This window comes from Chiloscyllium plagiosum, chromosome 48 (genome assembly GCF_004010195.1).
Source record: "Chiloscyllium plagiosum isolate BGI_BamShark_2017 chromosome 48, ASM401019v2, whole genome shotgun sequence".
Classification (NCBI taxonomy): domain Eukaryota; kingdom Metazoa; phylum Chordata; class Chondrichthyes; order Orectolobiformes; family Hemiscylliidae; genus Chiloscyllium; species Chiloscyllium plagiosum.
This window is the reverse complement of record NC_057757.1, coordinates 3622615-3640975: the sequence shown is the minus strand read 5'-3', so window position 1 is coordinate 3640975 and position 18361 is coordinate 3622615. Positions and strand designations below refer to the sequence as shown.

At 41.4% G+C, this 18361-nt stretch overlaps 1 protein-coding gene across 1 annotated transcript; it reads right to left on the bottom strand.

The window, feature by feature from the left end:
• Positions 1-1064: 1064 nt before the first annotated feature.
• Positions 1065-4593, bottom strand: LOC122544439 (G-protein coupled receptor 15-like). The gene is made up of 2 exons (XM_043683686.1): positions 4549-4593; positions 1065-2017 (listed from the first exon to the last, which is right to left on the bottom strand). The coding sequence occupies exons 1-2, from the start codon at positions 4562-4564 to the stop codon at positions 1107-1109; spliced, it is 927 nt and encodes a 308-aa protein (XP_043539621.1). The 5' UTR covers positions 4565-4593; the 3' UTR covers positions 1065-1106.
• Between the last annotated feature and the right edge of the window lie 13768 nt (positions 4594-18361).

Here is an 18361-nt window from a genome sequence, read left to right as displayed (position 1 = left end):
ACACGTCACATTTATCTGAATTAAACTCTATCTGTCACTTCTCAGCCCATTGGCCGATCTGGTCAAGATCCTGTTGTAATCTGAGGTAATCCTCTTTGCTGTCCACTACACCTCGAATTTTGATGTCATCTGCAAATTTACTAACTGCACCTCTTATACTCACATCCAAATCATTTATGTAAGTGACAAAATGTCGTGGACCCAGCACCGATCTTTGTGGCACTCAACTGGTCACAGGCCTCCAGTCTGAAAAGCAACCCTCCACCACCCCTCTGTCCTCTACCTTTGAGCCAGTTCTGTGTCCAAATGGTTAGTTCTCCTTGTATTCTGTGAGATCTAACCTTGCTAAACAGTCTCCCATATGGAATTTGTCGAACGCCTTACTGAAGAGCATATAGATTACATCCACAGCCCTGCCCTCATCAATCCTCTTTGTTACTTCTTCAAAAAACTCAATCAAGTTTATGAGACATGATTTCCCACGCACAAAGCCATGTTAACTATCCCTAATCAGTCCTTGCCTTTCCAAATACACGTACATCCTGACCCTCAGGATTCCCTCCAACAACTTGCCTACCACCGACGTCAGGCTCACTGGTCTATAGTTCCCTGGCTTGTCTTTACCGCCCTTCTTAAACAGTGGCACCACATTAGCCAACCTCCAGTCTTCTGGCACCACACCTGTGACTATCAATGATACAAATATCTCAGTAAGAGGCCCAGCAATCACTTCTCTAGCTTCCCACAGAGTTCTCGTGTACCCCTGATCAGGTCCCGGGGATTTATCCACCGTTATGAAGATGAGATTGTGGGCATCAGATACAGTTTGTTACATCATACAGCAGAGGGAGGGGTGTGTGTGTGTGTGTGTGTGTGTGTGTGCCCAAAGTTTGCAAATCCGAACACATTGCGGAATAATATAAAAGAGGTGGTGATTAGTGTTGTAAGTTTCGAATTATACCCCTGAACGAGATTGCGTTCGTAAGTATGAACCTTCTTAAGTTGAACACATGAAAATCGGGCCATCTTGGACAACACAGTCTCTTTATTGAGCCAACTGCAAGATTATACAAATAAGTCTTAGTCCATGAATTGTTCATTTTTTGTCAAAATTTTAAAATCTTCACAACAAAATTGATGGAAACTTTAATGCCACTCCATAACTCATTTCTGAACTTACTCTGGGTCGCTGCATAAATAAATGGGTTTATACAGGAACTTAAGATCTGAAGCATATACCCGCTTTCTTCCAGGTTGAAATTGGACTCTTTGTAATTGGAACCTGAGAAATAACTTACGTTAGCAATTCGAACGTAGAGAAATGTTAAAAAATACAGCAGCCATAACAGGAGGAAATTGCCTGAGATACAGAAGAGCAGGATGATGGACTTTCTCCGGTTCCTCACCTCTGTGTCATTCTGATTTTCCCCCTGTTTACCAACATGGAGTCTTTTGCGAATTCGAACGGCCTTTAGAATTTGTCTGACAGTCACAGCATTGAGCAGTAAGATCAAAACGAATGGGAGGCAAGGGGTTGAAATGCGATCAATCCAATCAAATGCAGCCCATGCAGGTGAGGTATAAAATATAGACTTAATTTTGCAAAACCATGGTGCATTGCCAATTGTATATAATGGTTCATATATGAAATACCAGAATGTATTTTTGATACAGCTGATGCCACAAACTGCCCCTATAACCACAGCTGCTACTTTTTCTGTGCAATATCGTGTCTTCAATTTTGGGCAAGAAATGGCTACAAACCGATCAATAGTGAATACTACAGTTGCCCAAACAGAACAATCACTGCTTCCAGCCATGAGGGCAAAATTGACACTGCAGACTGGGGTGACATACAGGACGCTGAATGGGAAATAAATTCCAACAATGCGGTTCAATATTACAGCTGTAATAATGACCAGTAGGTCTGTCACTGCCATGAATACGAGGTAGTAAGTGATGCATCTGGTGAGACCGCACCTTTCTCTGGATAGGATCACAATCACTTCCAAGTTAGCTGCAACATGAAAAGGAGGCAGAATCCAATGAATGGAGGAAATGGAATAATGAGACAGACAGTGTGAGCAGAACAATAATACCTGACTCCTTTAACAATGTTTTGTTTTCGAATTTTGTGTGAACTTTTTAAATCTGGCACTTAATACTGAAAACAATTTTCTATTTTATCAACAGTAAGTTTTCAGTTAAAACAATAAACCAGACACAAACACATACTGTATAGTAATCAAAATGTAAAATAATATAATATTATTCGTAATAAATGTGAAGATTATGGCAATTAGGGCAGAAACTATCACTACTAAAATAACGCTAAATGAGAATCTAAAATGTCAGCATTTAAAATTGAATCTGGCAATTTCACTCTCACTGATTAAATTGTGATATGGTTATCCACACATTATTCAGTCTGTTAAACAGAAAAGGAATCACACTATTGTGTAAAATTATAGTTTTCTGAATTTGGTACTTTTGGTGAATGCACAGAAGCAATTTTCACCAATCCCCTATTTCCCAGCTGTAAGGTTCAGTTGTATACATGAACAAACAGATTATGAGGTTTTGTTCAGATAGGGGTTGGTTAGCTCAGTTGGTTGGGTAACTCGGCTGTAATGCTGTTTAATGGTAATAGTGTAGGTTCAATTGCTGCACTGGCTGAGGTTACCATGAAGGTCTCACCTTAGCAACCTCTCCCCTTCCCTGAGCATGATAACCTCTTAGGTTAAACTTCTCCCAATCATTTCTCTCTAATGAGGGAGCAACCTTATGGTCTAAGTGGGCAATGACAACTTTAGCTTTCACTCATTCAGATAAAGGCATACCATGGAAGCACAGCATTCCCACTGGAGCTGCACAGGAGAATCAGCATAAGGTATTTCCTTCGTCAATCACACAAATTGAACTACTACATTAAAAAGAAATGTAGGAAAGATGCCACATTACTACAGCTTCTTAAGAAAAGATTGAGAACAGGAACAATTCAGAGTATTGTCTTAATATGACCTCAGCATGTTCACTGAGCAACCATCTGTCACAGGTCATTTTGAAGATCAATCTGACACTGAACCATGAATGGAGTTAGAGATTGAGAATGGAATCCCAACATTTAGTGGTATGGACAGAGCAAAATACTTATGAAGAAAGTCACCAGACACGAGGCATTTTCACCATATGCACGCACTTACATTTAACAGTTTGTCACAAAATAACATCATTTTACTGGAGTCATTTGTTACAGACAGCTGAGAAATTTTAAACCCTGAATATTGTGACTTCATCTGAGGCATGTGATATTATGTAGTTAGTAATGATGATAACATCGAGATATAGCTACCTCTTGATTGCAGTGAATCATTAATCAATCCCATCATTAAATTCAATACCTTTCCAATCTAATCCAGCATATAAACCTGTCCCAAAAGGCAGGAGAGGTGCTGAGGACAATTCTCTTTCACCCAGAGGATGGTGAGGTCTGGAATGTTCTGCCTGGGAACTTGGTCGAGATGGGAAAACTCCCACCATTCAAACAAAGGATGTGGATGAGCCTTTGAGATGGTATAACATTCATGGGTTTGAAAGTGAGACTAGTGTAGATTTAGAGTAACTTTTGTTGGTGTCGATTTGATGGGCCAGTGGTGTTATTTTATAAAATCAACATGCGCATTTGAGAAACTTACATTTTACCATATTTCCCATACATTCGTGGAACGTAGGTATCATCACTGGCTGGACCAGCTTTTATTGCCTCTCCCCAGTTCCAATTAGAATTGGCTTTGAGAGTTTCTCATGTGCATCTATGACATGCTCTGTCCACCCCTCCTCCTCCTCCTCCTCCCATCCACCCCACTCCTGGTTGGGGTGCTTTCAGCTGACTGGATGCCAGCTGTTGGGACTTGTGTAAGACCAGCCATTCTCCTATAGTCTCTGTACATTGAAGGCACTACTTGCAAACACAATTACCAATTGACCAAATATTCTTTCCCATCAAAGTGGTCAATATTCTATTTGATGACTTGTCAGTCTCACTACTGGTATGGATCAGAAATTAGCTCTGAAAGATGTGTAGAAATAGTATGGACCCTAACTTTTTCTTAGTTTAAAGCATATATTCCTATCGCTCTGCTTGATTGTCACGACATCGACTTTATAAACATCATCTAACACTCTTGGTCACCTGGGGAGACTTATCTGACGCAATGATGTGAGTTAGTTATGGGGTATTTGGATGTTTCAGGCTTTGATCACTGTATATAAGCACGGTGTTGGAGTGCTTCCCTCTCTCATTGCACCTGAAAAAGGGATTGTGCGCCTAAGGCTCGTGATTTCAAATAAATGGACTATAATGTCGTGTCGTGTGATTTTTGATTTTGTCCACCCCAGTCCAACCGTGGCACCTCCACATCATAGATGCAATGTGATTGGTCAAACTACTCAATGTTAAGCAAAGCATAATTTGTTTAAAAACTGTAGTTAAAATGCAAACAAAAGAAAGTGGAATTTTGAGTACCTTAACTGCATTCAAAACTTAACTGAATAAAAAATACATTGCCGATTCCTGATGAGCAGTTCCAATACAGTGACATCCCATAAGCACGCCACTTGGCAAAAAGGCAAATTTAGACACAGAGTCTTTAATGTCGTTCTGCAATCCAGGAGGAAAAACAAAATTACCAGAAAGTTCACAGAGAATAGCAGCGAGAAGCCATTCACTGAAGCTCTTGACTCGTTTTACACCCTAATAGCTTCTTCTGCTGAAAGCTAAAAGAAAAGTAGAAAATCTGGACTGTGAGAGCTGTCCACACCCGTTCAGGTTACTTCTATTGTTCCAACTTTTAAAAAAACCCAAAGCCTCACAAATTCATTTAAGTCATGCTCAGTAGCCAGTTTGTGCCCTTTGCATTATAATGTCTCTTCAATAAAAAGGGCAACATCACCTCTTGAAGTGACAGCATCATCTCACGACATTACAGGTGACACCATAGCACAATGTTCTCTCTGGCTATCATTCACTCATATTGATGGCTCAAACCTTGGTATAACATCTGCAGTTATACTATCAGGAATTATAAAGGAAAGACTTCATGCATTAACTAAAAAAAATGCAACCTTGAATAGAAGACATATGATCCACTGGTAGAAATATTAGATTAGATGATACTTTAAAGGGATATTTTAAAGGCAGCAAATTATTACGCATAAATCTATAAAATATTCAATTGCAGGTGAGAAATGATAGAATAGCCAAAGCAACAATATAGTTAAAATGTAGAATTATGCCTAAATAAATGAATTAATACGTTCAAATCAAATATCTTTCCAGAAAGACATCATAACACTGAAAGGGAATAAGGTATACAAAACAGATTAGTGATCACAGCAACTTTGTTTTGAAGCAGCTAAAATCAAAATGACTTTCAAAACATACAACAAATGTCAGTCCAGTACCTGGCACCCCGATAACTGCAAGGATGGGATAATAAATTGCAAAGAGCAGACCTTTTGGTGCACTATGCTTTTTGAAGATTCATGACTCCACATAAAGTGGGTGAGACATTTATATCTGACGTGAGGCTCCCAGGAGAAATTAGGTTTTCTGAGTTTGGAAATTAATTGCGAAATTGCAGCAACAGAGAAGTTGTTTTGAAATATCTGTGGCTTGATGTCATATGAACCAAAGGTGAAATGCGAAAGACCCCTCTCTGATAACAATCATGCATCATGAGAATACATATTTGGTAACAACAGAAATGGAGTAATTTGTTAGAACAAACACAGAGAATGCTGAAGAAACTCAGCAGGTCTGCAGCATCTGGAGGGAGATATATTGTTTTGAGTTTGGTATGACAATTTTTTCTGACTGAGTTCTTTGTCAAAGTAACTTCGTTGAGTTAACTGCACTGCATCTGTTGGACGGTACACACTGCTGTCACTCTGCATTGAGTCAAGTTAGGCAACAAAGAGACCGAGGGAATGAGTTAGAAAATAATTAATGGTCTGAAAGACTGAAAGACTGTATGATCAAGATGAAATGAATTCCAGAGGTAAGGTGAGTCTGACTACCAAGACCACATGTGACCGGGCGTGGCCTCAAGAACCCCAGCAACATTGAGTGAAGAGGAATCAGGAGGTAGGGGGGATTCTCGGTTGGTTACAATCATACCTGGTACATAGGAAAATATAGTTGTTGGAGACCAGTAATCTCAGCTCCAGGACATCTCTGCAGGAGTTCCTCAGGGAGGTGTCCTAGGTCCAACCATCTTTAGCTGTTTATCAATGACCTTCCCTCCATCATAAGATCAGAAGTGGGGAGATCCCCAATAATTGCACAACATTAAGGACTAGTCCCAACTCCTCAGATACCGAAGTAGTCTGTTTTCAAATGCAACAACATGTGGGCAATATCCAGGCTTGGGCTGCCAAGTGGCAAAAGATATTCAGGCCACACAAATGACATGCAATTGGAGGTAACAACAGTAATGGAGTGATCACCAATTGGAGATAACCTAACTATTGCACCATAAGATTGAATTCCATGACCATCACTGACTGGCCAACTATTAACACCCTTGGGGTTCGCATTGACCAGGAATTGAACTGGACTTGCCATACAGATGCTCTGAGCTAGTTGGTTAGTGACTGAGCTGCTAGGTTACCGTGTAGACGTTTTGTTACCATGCTGGGAAACATCATCAGGGCGAATTTCGTGACATGCTGTTGTTCTGTTTTGGTTTTTATGTGGGTCCAATCTGTTGGGGTGAGTTTCACCTCTGGGTCTTCTGTGCAGCGGTTTGTACATTGGGTTTACAATTGGATTGTCCTAAAATGGTTACATTGTCATAGTCGAATTGATGGCCCTCTTGGTCTGTGTGTATGGAGATGAGAGAGAGGAAGGAAGAAGAAGAAGACTTACACAAAGTCATTGCTAACAACGGATACCCTATTAGCTTCATCTGCTGATGCCTGTCCAATAGACAATACTAAGAAGACACTGTACCTACCAACATACTGGCCACCTTGCCCTATGTGAAGAACATAACAGAATTAACAATCAAGCTATTTCAACCACGAGGTATTATGGTAGTACACCAACCAACAGCCACACTACGCCAACTAATTACCAGGACAAAGGGCCCCATACCCGCAACATGTAGGACCAACATGGTACACAAAATTCCTTGCAACAGCTGCAGTAAACACGACATCAAGAAAACTATGCATCTGACGTCATGAGCACCAACTGGTATCTAACTGACAGGATCCACTCTCCCTCATCTCTGTACACACAGACCAAGAATGCCATCAATTCTTCTACAACAACATAACCAGAGACACACAAGAGAGTTTGTGGAAGCCTGGTTTTCAATCAAAAAAGGCCGTTAACAAGCGCCTAGAGATCAACCCAGTGTACAAACTGCTGCAGAGAAGACCAGGAAATGACACTCAACCCTACAGATTGGATCCACATAAAAGCCAAGTGTGACAGAACAACAGTGCTTCACAGAAGTCACCCTGATGATGTTATCCTGCATGGTAATGAAACATCTGCACGGTAACCCAGCAACTCAGTGAGCTAATGAGCAACCTCATCCCGAGCTACAGTACTTGGTAAATAAAACCGTACAAAATAAAGAACTACTATGGCTCCAAAAATCACTGAGAAGCTCAGAATACAGTTATGAGTAACTCATCTGCTGAATCCCCAAAGCCTGTCCACCATCTGCAAAACACAGGTCAAGAGAGTTACAGAATGGTCCCAACTTGCCTCGATGAGTACAGTTCTAACAACACTCAAGGAGTTCAATACCATCCAGGACACAGTCGCCCTCTTCATTGGCACCACATCCACAAACACCCTCTCCTTCTACCACTGTCGCTTAGTTGCAGCATTGTTTATTATCTCCAAGATGCACTGTCCAAAGTCACTAAAGATCCTTAGACAACACCTTCCAAACCCACAACCTCTACCATTCAGAAGGATAAGGGCAACATGAGAATACCAATCTCTGCACGTTCACCTCAAAGGCGCTCATCATCCTGATTAGAAATACGTCACCGTTCCTTCACTGTCAATGGGTCAAAATCCTGGAACTTCCTCCCTAACAGCATTGTGGGTCTGCTTACATCACACAGACTGCAGCGGTTCAAGAAAGCAGCTCACCCCCACACTTTATGGAGGAGAAATTGGGAACAGGCAATAAATACCGAACCAGCGATGACCATGTCCTGCGAGTGAATAACAAAAAGTGCATGCAGGTAAATGCAGAAACTGCAGTGAATCTGATCAGCACAGGACCGCTTTCACTGGGGATGTTAGTAATGGGCCATAAATACTGTATTAGTCAGAGATCCCTGCATCCCACGTACAAAGTAAAAATAACTGAGGTTAATAGTAGAACTTAGAATAAGGAAAATTACAAAAAATTCAAACAGAAATTGAACCATTAAGTTAACAGTTAATAAGGTAAATAAGAGTGTCAAAGAAAAGATAACAATAATGTATTGGCAGCTGATGTAAAAGGTTGGTCATTTTGCAAATCAGCTAATATAGTGAGACAAGGGCTGATTATGCTCCTGGTGCCAACAGCGTGGGTTCAGTTCCCATCACCGATTTCAGGTTACCATGAAGGGCTCTCTTTCTCAATTGCTTCACTTGCCTGAGGTCTGGTGACCCTCAGGTTAAATCACCAGCAGTCGCTTCCCTCTCTAATGAGAGAGCAGCCCCTATGGTCTGATAAGACTATGGCGATACAACAACGAGGTAGTACACACCTACTTGAGGTGATCAATGAGAAATTAAGATTTGTGCTAAGGGGAATGAAGTGGATGGCACAGCCTCAGGGAGAGTGATGGGAGGTGAGTCCTTGTGTACATTTCAGAATGAGAGAGATAGATCCTTGTACTTGAAACTGTACTTAAAAGAAAAAAAATGTGGAAATCACAAAGGGTGAGGCAAAGAGAGGGAGAGATGGCAAGCTAATGCATTGAGCTTATCTTCATCAGAGAGAGATCATTGATAAGTCGGGGAATCAAGGGTTACTGGGAATATGCAGGAAGATGGATGTGAGGAATGTCAGATCAGCCATGTTCATTGAATGATGGAACCAACTGGAGGGGCCAAATACATCGTCAGTCCAGGAGAGCCCTGCAGAGCAAAGGGAGCTTGGTGTCCAAGTCCATTGGTGATTTCTGAGAAGATTTGTAGCTCAGGTTGAGGTTTGCTCGCTTAGGTGGTAGGTTTGTTATCAGATGTTTCATCACCATGCTAGGTAACGCCACCAGAGAGCCTCCGGTGAAGCTACACTGGGATCAAACATCTGAGAACCCACGTACCGCCTCAGCGAGTTAGCACGGATAGACAGGATGGTGAAGAAAAGTCAAAAAGGGTGGTGCAGGAAAAAAGCACAGCAGGTTAGTCAGCATCCGAGGAGCAGGAGAGTCATCATAACCACGAAACATCATCTCTCTTGCTCCTCGCATGCTGCCTGACCTGCTGTGATTTTCCAGTGCCACACTTTTCCATTCTGTCTCTTCCAGCATCTGCAGATCCCACTTCCTTCCAGGATTGTTAAGAAGGTAAAAGAAATGCCAGGGTGGACAATACAGAATCTGAGTATATCCCAGAACGTTACTATCTTAAAACTTAGGTCTTGCTGAGGAAATGGAGACCATCACATATTCAGGTGGATGGGAAATGGGCAGAGGTTCATCAAATTGTATTACCAGTGAGGTATAGACAGGAGGCTGCCGGTAGCAGATGAATTACCAATAGGAGTTCATTTGAGTAGTATGGAAAACTCAAACCAAAATTAAAAAAGAAACACTTTTATTAGATTGGACTGCATCAGGATGGAATTGAATTTTGCAGGACATGTCATACATCCCAGATAATTGGACAGCCTCATACAGTGACAAAACCAGCATCTTTAATACTCATTCCTGCATTTGGGGAACCTTTTACAAGGGTCTTAATTGATTGCAGAGGACCCTTACTTTAAAAAAAAGGAATCAGTATTTGTTGAACATAATGAATTGTCTACTTGATTTCCAGAGCCCATTCTACTGTGTTGTATAATGGCTAAAAGGATTACAAAAGAATTACACAAATGTCTTACTAGATATGACTACACTTGAAGTATAATTGGATGAAGTGTTAAATATTCATCAAAATGTTTCCAGGAAGTTAAGGACAGCTTAGGAATAATACAATTCAAATCCAGAAAGGCAGTGAGTTTTAGAATGATAGCATCAAACTCAAATGACCTTGTCAAGACTATCCAGAGGATTGAGATAATGGAATGTCATTGGCACTTTTGCAAGTGGCATACAACAATTTGCAATTTTTCTACCAGAGCTAAATGGGTGGCACAATGGTTCAGTGGTTACCGCATTTGCCTCCCACTGCCAGGAGCCTGGGTTTGATTCCAGCCTCAGGCAACTGTCTATGTGGAGCTTACACATTCTCCCTGTGCGTGTGAAGGTTTTTTCTGGGTGCACCAGTTTCCTTCCAAAGTCCAAAGATGTACAGGTTAGGTGAATTGACTGTGCTAAATTACCCATAGTGCTCAGGGATGTGGAGCTCTTATTCCTCTCTTTGTAACAACTAAAAACTGGGGTTCTCTTCCTTCTACCACAATTACATGTGTGACAATCTCATTTACTGAAGTTGTCTTTGCCAAGGGTGTGTGTATGGGATTTTGCTATATTGGACCATTTAATTAGTAGTGAATTTATATATTAGTTTTTTTGGCATTTTGTTAGAGTTACAATTCTTTTCTTTTTATTTTGTCGTATTTTAACAGTAGGCAAACATGAAGTGTATTTTGCTTAAAGTTAAATAGTTGGATCAATTGAATTGTATCTGGAACACAATGCCTTAGGCCAATGGCCATAATACTACTAATTTTAAAATAGTGATGGAAAAGGATAGACCAGATCTAAAAGTTGAGGTTCAAAATTGGAAGAAAGGCTAATTTTGATGGTATTTGGCAAGAACTTTCAAAAGCTGATTGGGGGCAGATGTTTAGGGACGGCTGGAAAATGGGAGCCTTCAAAAATGAGATAACGAGAGTCCAGAGAAAGTATATTCCTGTTTGAATGAAAGGAAAGGCTGATGGGTGTAGGACAAGCTGGTTGACTGGAGAAATTGAGGCGGAAGTGGGTACTGCCGATGCTGTAGATTAGAGCCAAGATTAGAGTGGTGCTGGAAAACCTCAGCAGGTCAGGCAGCATCTGAAGGGCAGGAAAATCGATGTTCCTGACGAAGGGTTTTTGCCCAAGAAGTCGATTTTCCTGCTCCTTGGATGCTGCCTGATCTGCTATGTTTTTCCAGCACCACTCTAATCTAGAGAAATTGAGGGTTTGGTTAAGAAAAGAAGGAAGCATATGTCAGGTGTAGACAAGATAGATCGAGTGAATCCTTGGAAGAGTATAAAGGCAAAAGGATTATACTTAAGAGGGAAATCAGGAGGGCAAAAAGGAGTCATGAGAGAACTTTGGCAAATAGGGTTAAGGAGGATCCAAAGGGTTTTTCCAAATACATTAAGGACAAAAGGGTAACTAGGAAGAGAATACGGATCATCAAAGATCAGTAAGGCAGCCTTTGTGTGGAGCCGCAGAAGATGGGGAAGATACTAAACCAGTATTTTGCATCAGTGTTTACTGTGGACAAGGACATGGAAGATATATAGAATGTGGGGAAATAGATGATGACATCTTGAAAAAATGTCCATATTACATTGGATGAAGTGCTGGATTTCTTGAAATGCAAAAAAGTGGAAATATCACCAGTACCTGATCAGCTGTACCCTAGAACTCTGTGGGAAGATAGGGAAGTGATTGCTGGGCCTCTTGCTGAGATATTTGTATCATCGATAGTCACAGGTGAGATGACAGAAGACTTGAGGTTGGCTAACATTGTGCCACTGTTTAAGAAGGGTGGTAAGGACAAGCCAGGGAACTATAGTGAGCCTGACAACAGTGGTGGACAAGTTGTTGGAGGGAATCCAAGGGATGGGATATACACGAATTTGAAAAGTCAAGGACTGATTAGTGATAGTCAGCTTGTTTTTGTGTGTGGGAAGTCATTTCTCATGAACTTGATTGAATTTTTTGAAGAAGAAATGAAGAGGATTGATGAGGGCAGAGTGGTGGATGCGATCTATATGGGCTTTAGTCAGGCGTTTGACAAGATTCCCTATGGGAGACTGGTTAGCAAGGTTAAATCTCATGGAATACAGGAGGAACTAGCCAATTGTACACAGAACTGGCTCAAAGGTAGAAGACAGAGGGTGGTGGTGGAGGGTTGTTTTTCAGACTGGAGGCCTGTGACCAGTGGAGTACCACAAGGATCGGAGCTGGGTCCACTACTTTTTGTCATTTTCGTGGATGTGAACATAGGAAGTATAGTAAGTAAGTTTGCAGAGGGCACCAAAATTGGAGATGTAGTGGACAGCGAAGAGGGTAACCTTAGATTACAACAGGATCTTGATCAGATGGGCCAATGGGCTGAGAAGTGACAGATGGAGTTTAATTCAGATAAATGCGAGGTGCTGCATTTTGGGAAAGCAAACCTTAGCAGGACTTATACACTTAATGGTAAGGACCTGGGGAGTGTTGCTGAACAAAGAGACCTTGGGGTGCAGGTACACAGCTCATTGAAAGAAGAGTCACAGGTAGATTGCATAGTGAAGAAGGCATTTGGTATGCTTTCCTTTGGTTAGAACACATTTGGAATGTTATGTGCAATTCTGGTCTCCTTGGTATCGGAAGGACATTGTTATCTTGAAAGTGTTCAGAAAAGATTTACAAGGATGTTGCCAGGGTTGGAAGATTTGAGTTATATGGAGAGATTGAATAGGCTGGGCCAGTTTCCCTGGAGCGTCGGAGGCTGAGGGGTGACCTTATAGAGGTTTGTAAAATCATGAGGGGTATGGATAGGATAAATAGACAAGGTCTTTTCCCTGGGTGGGTGAGTCCAGAACTAGAGGGCATAGTTTTAGGGTGAGAGGGGAAAGATATAAAAGAGACCTAAGGGGCAAATTTTTCGCACAGAGGACGGTATGTGTATGGAATGAGCTGCCATAGGAAGTGGTGGAAGCTGTATAATTGTAACATTTAAAAGGCATCAGGATGGGTATATGAATAGGAAGGGTATGGAGAAATATGGACAGGGTGCTGGGAAATGGAACTAGATTGGGTTCGGATTTCTGGTCGGCATGGACGAGTTGGATTTAGGAGTCTGTTTCCGTGCTGTACATCTCTATGACTCTATGACTCCCAAAATAAATTACTTGCTTGAGTAAGGTTTACTTATGTATGCCAGGAGGAGTAGGTAAAGAAATTAAGACTATAAGAAATACGCGGGAGTATGTTAATTGAAAAGAGAATTATAATTCAGGAGGAGCATTACCAGAAAAAGATGATACTATGTGTCGTTCATGATGAGAAGAACATTATTTCATTATATAAAGTGAAGTTGGAGAGTTCAGTGAAAATTGATGAAGTGGTGGTTGGGTTAAAAGAGACATTCTAGGTTTCAGAAGTACAATTTATACTTGGTAATGACATAGCTGGATCACAGGTGGGACTGATGCCTACTGTGGTTGAAATGCTAGTTGGAAATCAGGCAACTGAGGTGTTACAGGATGCATATCCTGGGATCTTTCCTGACTGCGTGGTAACAAGGTCACAAAGCGTCAGGTGGAAACATTGATCCCAGCTGAGGGAGGTGAAAGTGAGATTGTGTGTGTCTGATGGCGATCATTACCTTACCCAGCTGATGGAGATATACATGGGATTACGGGTGCACTTGATCGAGATTTTTACAACACCCAACTGAGGGAGATGCAAATGTATGATACAGATTACTACCGTTCCCATCAGGGGAAGGTGAAAGTAAGATTGTATGAGTATGATAGATGTTATTTCATCACCCAGAAGAGGGAGGTGAAGACGAAGTGTGTGTGCACACACGTGTGCATATGTGTGTTTGTGTGCGTGCACGTGCACGTGTGTGTGTGTGTATGTGTGTGTGTGTGTGTGTCAGACAGTCCCAGGTCTGCAGTTTGCAAATCAGAACACAGTGCAGGACAATATAAAACAGCTGTTTGTGAGTGTTGGGTCTTTAACATTATACCCTAAATGAGATTGTGTGCATAAGAATGAGCCTTCTTAAGTCAGATATAGATAAATTGGGACCCCTTGTATAACACAATCTCTTTCTCGCACCAACTCAAAGATTACAGTATGAAGTTTAATCCAGGAAATGTTTCTTATATGTCAAAATTTAAAACGCTTCACAATGAAATTTACAGAAAATTTAATGCCACTCCTTAACTCATTTCTGAAATTATTCTGAGTCCATGCATAAATAGATGGGTTTATACAGGAACTCAACATCTGAAGCATAAACGCGCTTTCTTCCAGAATGAAACTGAACACATTGTAATTGTAACCCAAGTTACAATCACACGTTTGCAATTTGGATAAAGAGAACTGATCATACAAACACCAGCCATAACAGGAGGAAACTGCCCATGATACAGAACAGCAGGACAATGGACTTTCTCCGGTTCCTCACCTCCATGTCATTCTGATTTTCTACCTGTTTGCTCAAACAGAGGCTTTTTCAAGATGGAATGACCTTTGGGGTTTTTTCTGACAGTCACAGCACTGAGAAGTAAGATCAAAACGAATGGGAGACAAGGGGCTGAAATGCGATTAATCCAATCAAATGCAGCCCATGCAGCTGATGTATAAAATGTACACTTAATTTTGCAACGCCATGGTATGTTACCAATTATATATACTGGTTCAAATACCAAATACCAGAATGTATTTTTGATATAGCTCATGCCACAAACTGCCACTGTAACCACGGCTGCTACTTTCTCTGTGCAATATCGTGTCTTCAATTTCAGGCAAAAAATAGCCACAAACCAATCAATAGTGAATACCACAGTTGCCCAGACAGAACAAACCTTGCTTCTAGTCATTAGGACAAAATTGACACTACAGACAAGGGTGATATGCAGGATGCAGAACGGGAAATAAATTCCAACAATATGGTTCAATACTACAGCTGTAATAATGACCAGCAGGTCTGTCACTGCCATGGATACGAGATAATAAGTGATGCATTAGAGAGACCACTCCTTCCCCTGCATAGGATCACAATCACTGCCAAGTTAGCTGCAATATGAAAAAGATGCAGAATCCAGAGGATGAAGGAAATGGAAAAGTGAGAGAGATAGTGTGATCAGAACCACAAGACTTGACTCCCCTAATAAAGTTTATTTTCAGAATTTTATGTAAACTGGTCCTTGATACTGAAGCCAGTTCTGTGCTCGGTCAACAGAATTTATTTTTTGTTTAAAAAAATCAATCAGACAAATGGAGGATGGAGCATAGGTATCAAAATGTCAAAGAATGCAATAATATTCACATTAAATGTGAAGATTATGGGTTAAAAAATAAAGGCATTGCAAGATTAATTCAGGAAAATGTAATTGTTAAAATAACTTTAAATTAGAATCTGAAATGTAGTAAACAGCATTTAAATTCTAAGATTGAGTGTTGGGAACAATTCAGAACATTGTCTCAATATGGCCTTAGCAATGCTTATTGAGCAACAAATGGTCATATTCCTGATGAAGGGCTGATATCCGAAACATATCTCCTGCTCCTCGGATGCTGCCTGACCTGATGATCTTTTCCAGCAGGGGATCCAGCAGGGGATCCAGCATGTGGATCTTTTCCAGCACCACACTCTCGGCAACCATCAGTCGCAGGACATCTTGAATATCAAGCTGACACTGAACCACAAATGGAGGTATAAATTGAGAATAGAAACCCCGCATTTTGTGGTATGGAGACAGGAAAAGACATTTATGAATAAAGTGGCCAGACACATCGCATTTTCACCACAGCACATGCTTTTTTTAAACAATGTGTTGTAAAACAACATTATTTTGCTGCAGTCATTTGTTAAATTCAGCTGAGAAAATTTAATCCCCTGAACATTGTTACATCACATATAAATAGACAAAGTCTTTTCCCTGGGGTTGGGGAGTCCATAATGGGATGGCACAGGTTTAGAGTGAGAGGGGAAAGATATAAAAGAGACCTAAGGCACAACTTTTCACTCAGAGGGTGGTGTGGGTATGGAATGAGTTGCCAGAGGAGGTGGTGGAGGCTGGTACAATTGCAACATTTAAAAGGCATTTGGATGGGTATATGAATAGGAAGGATTTAGAGGGATATGGGCCGGGTGCTGGCAGGTGGGACTAGATTGGGCTGGGATGGATGGGTTGGACGGAAGTGTCTATTTCCGTGCTGTATATGTCTATGACTCTTTGTAATTTTAGATGGAGGAAGAAATAGTGATCATAACATCAAGAAAGAGCTAACTCTCAAGTGCAGCAAGCCAATAATCAATTATTCAAATCAATACCTTTTCAGTCTAACCGAGCAGGTAAACCTGTCACAAAAGGGAGAGGATTGAGAATGTGGCGCTGGAAATGCACAGCATGTCTGGAAACATCGATGTTTTGCGCATAAGCTGTTCATTAGGAATGATGTTTGTGGGCCAGGAGACTGAGAGATAAATGGGAGGGGGATGGGACTGAGGGGAAGGTGGCTTAAACTGTGATAGATGAAGGTGGGTGAGAAGGTGATAGGTCAAAGAAGAAGGTGGAGTAGATGGATAGAAAGGAAAGGTCAAGAGGGTGGTGTCTTTGGAAGCTTGGGACTGGGATAAGGTAGGGGGAGAGCAAATGAGGAAACTGGTGAAATCCACATTAATCCCATGTAATCGCAGGGTCCCAAGGCAGAAGAAGAGATGCTCTTCCTCCAGGCATCGGGTGGTTAGGGTTTGACGATGGAAGAGGCCCAGGACCAACATGTCCTTGGCGGAATGGGAGGGGGAATTAAAGTTTCTAGCCATGGGGCAGTGGGGGTGGTTTGTGTGGGTGTCCCAGAGATGTTCTCTGAAACAATCCGCAAGTTGGCATCCATTCTGGCCACATCGGGTGCAACGGATACAGGAAATTATGTTGGTGGAGGTACAGGTAAACTTCTGTCAGATGTGGAAGGATCCTTTGGGATCTTGGATGGAGGTGAGGGGGAAGGAGTGGACGCAGGTTTTGAACTTCTTGCAGTGACAGGGGACGGTGTTGGGCTAGTCGAGGGTGTGGAACTGACAAGGGAATTCATTGGCTGAATTTAAATTGTTGTCAGGGTAAAAATGCTGCTTGGGGCCTGCTAACCGAATGGCCTTTTGATACATCGTGTTCATTCAAACTCCTGCAGCTGCTTACCCACTGTTCCAGACCTCCTCAAAACATTTTAGCAAGGTAGCCCAGACCTGAACTTTTTCTTATTTTAAAAGCAGATATAAAATTGATATTCCAGGACTGATACACACACCAAACCACTCAGCTTTAAGCAAAACAATTTATTTACACATTGCAGTTGAAATGCGAGCAAAAGAAAACAGAATTTATAATAATTTAACCATGTGGAAACCCAACCGACGAAATTGTTGGTAGGTTAACAAAGGAGCTGTTCCAGTCCCCGCAATTACCCAAAAACACACCCCTTGGCAAATGGTCAACTCAAACACAGGTTCTTACAGGAAGGAGATATTTCCGAGAGAAGGGTCAGGCAAGAAACATCTCTTGAAGCAAGGAACCTTTTTTTTTACAGTAACAGCTTCTTTGGCTACCAGCAATTCCTGACTTCCTGCTAAAACTAAACCGCACGAGAGAAAATAAAATCTTAATTGGGAGAACAGACACTCCCCTTGCCATTAAATTAGCCATTGTTTAAAGGAGCCACTGCCAGACAAATCAGCATTATAGGAAGGATGTGGAAGCTTTGGAAAGGGTTCAGAGGAGATTTACGAGGACGTTGCCTGGTATCGAAGGAAGATCTTACGAGGAAAGACTGAGGGACATGATGCTGTTTTCGTTGGAGAGAAGGTTGACAGGTGACTTAATCGAGGCATTTCATAGCTTTAAATTGAGGGGTGATAGATTTAGAACAGATATCGGGGTAGTTTCTTTCCTCAGAAAGTAGTAGGGGTGTGGAATGACCTGCCTGCAACAGTAGTAGACTCACCAACATTAAGGGCATTGGACATACATATGGATGTTAATGGAACGGTGTAGGTTAGAGTGGCATCAGATTAATTTCACATTATGGTACAACATCGAAGACCAAAGGGCCTGTACTGCACTGTAACTCGCTACGTTCGATATTCTCCAGTTGAGTATTATCCTGTCCCAGTTCTCCCACTTTGTGCACCAATTCTCTAATTTACTGGCACCGGCAAATATTTTCCAAT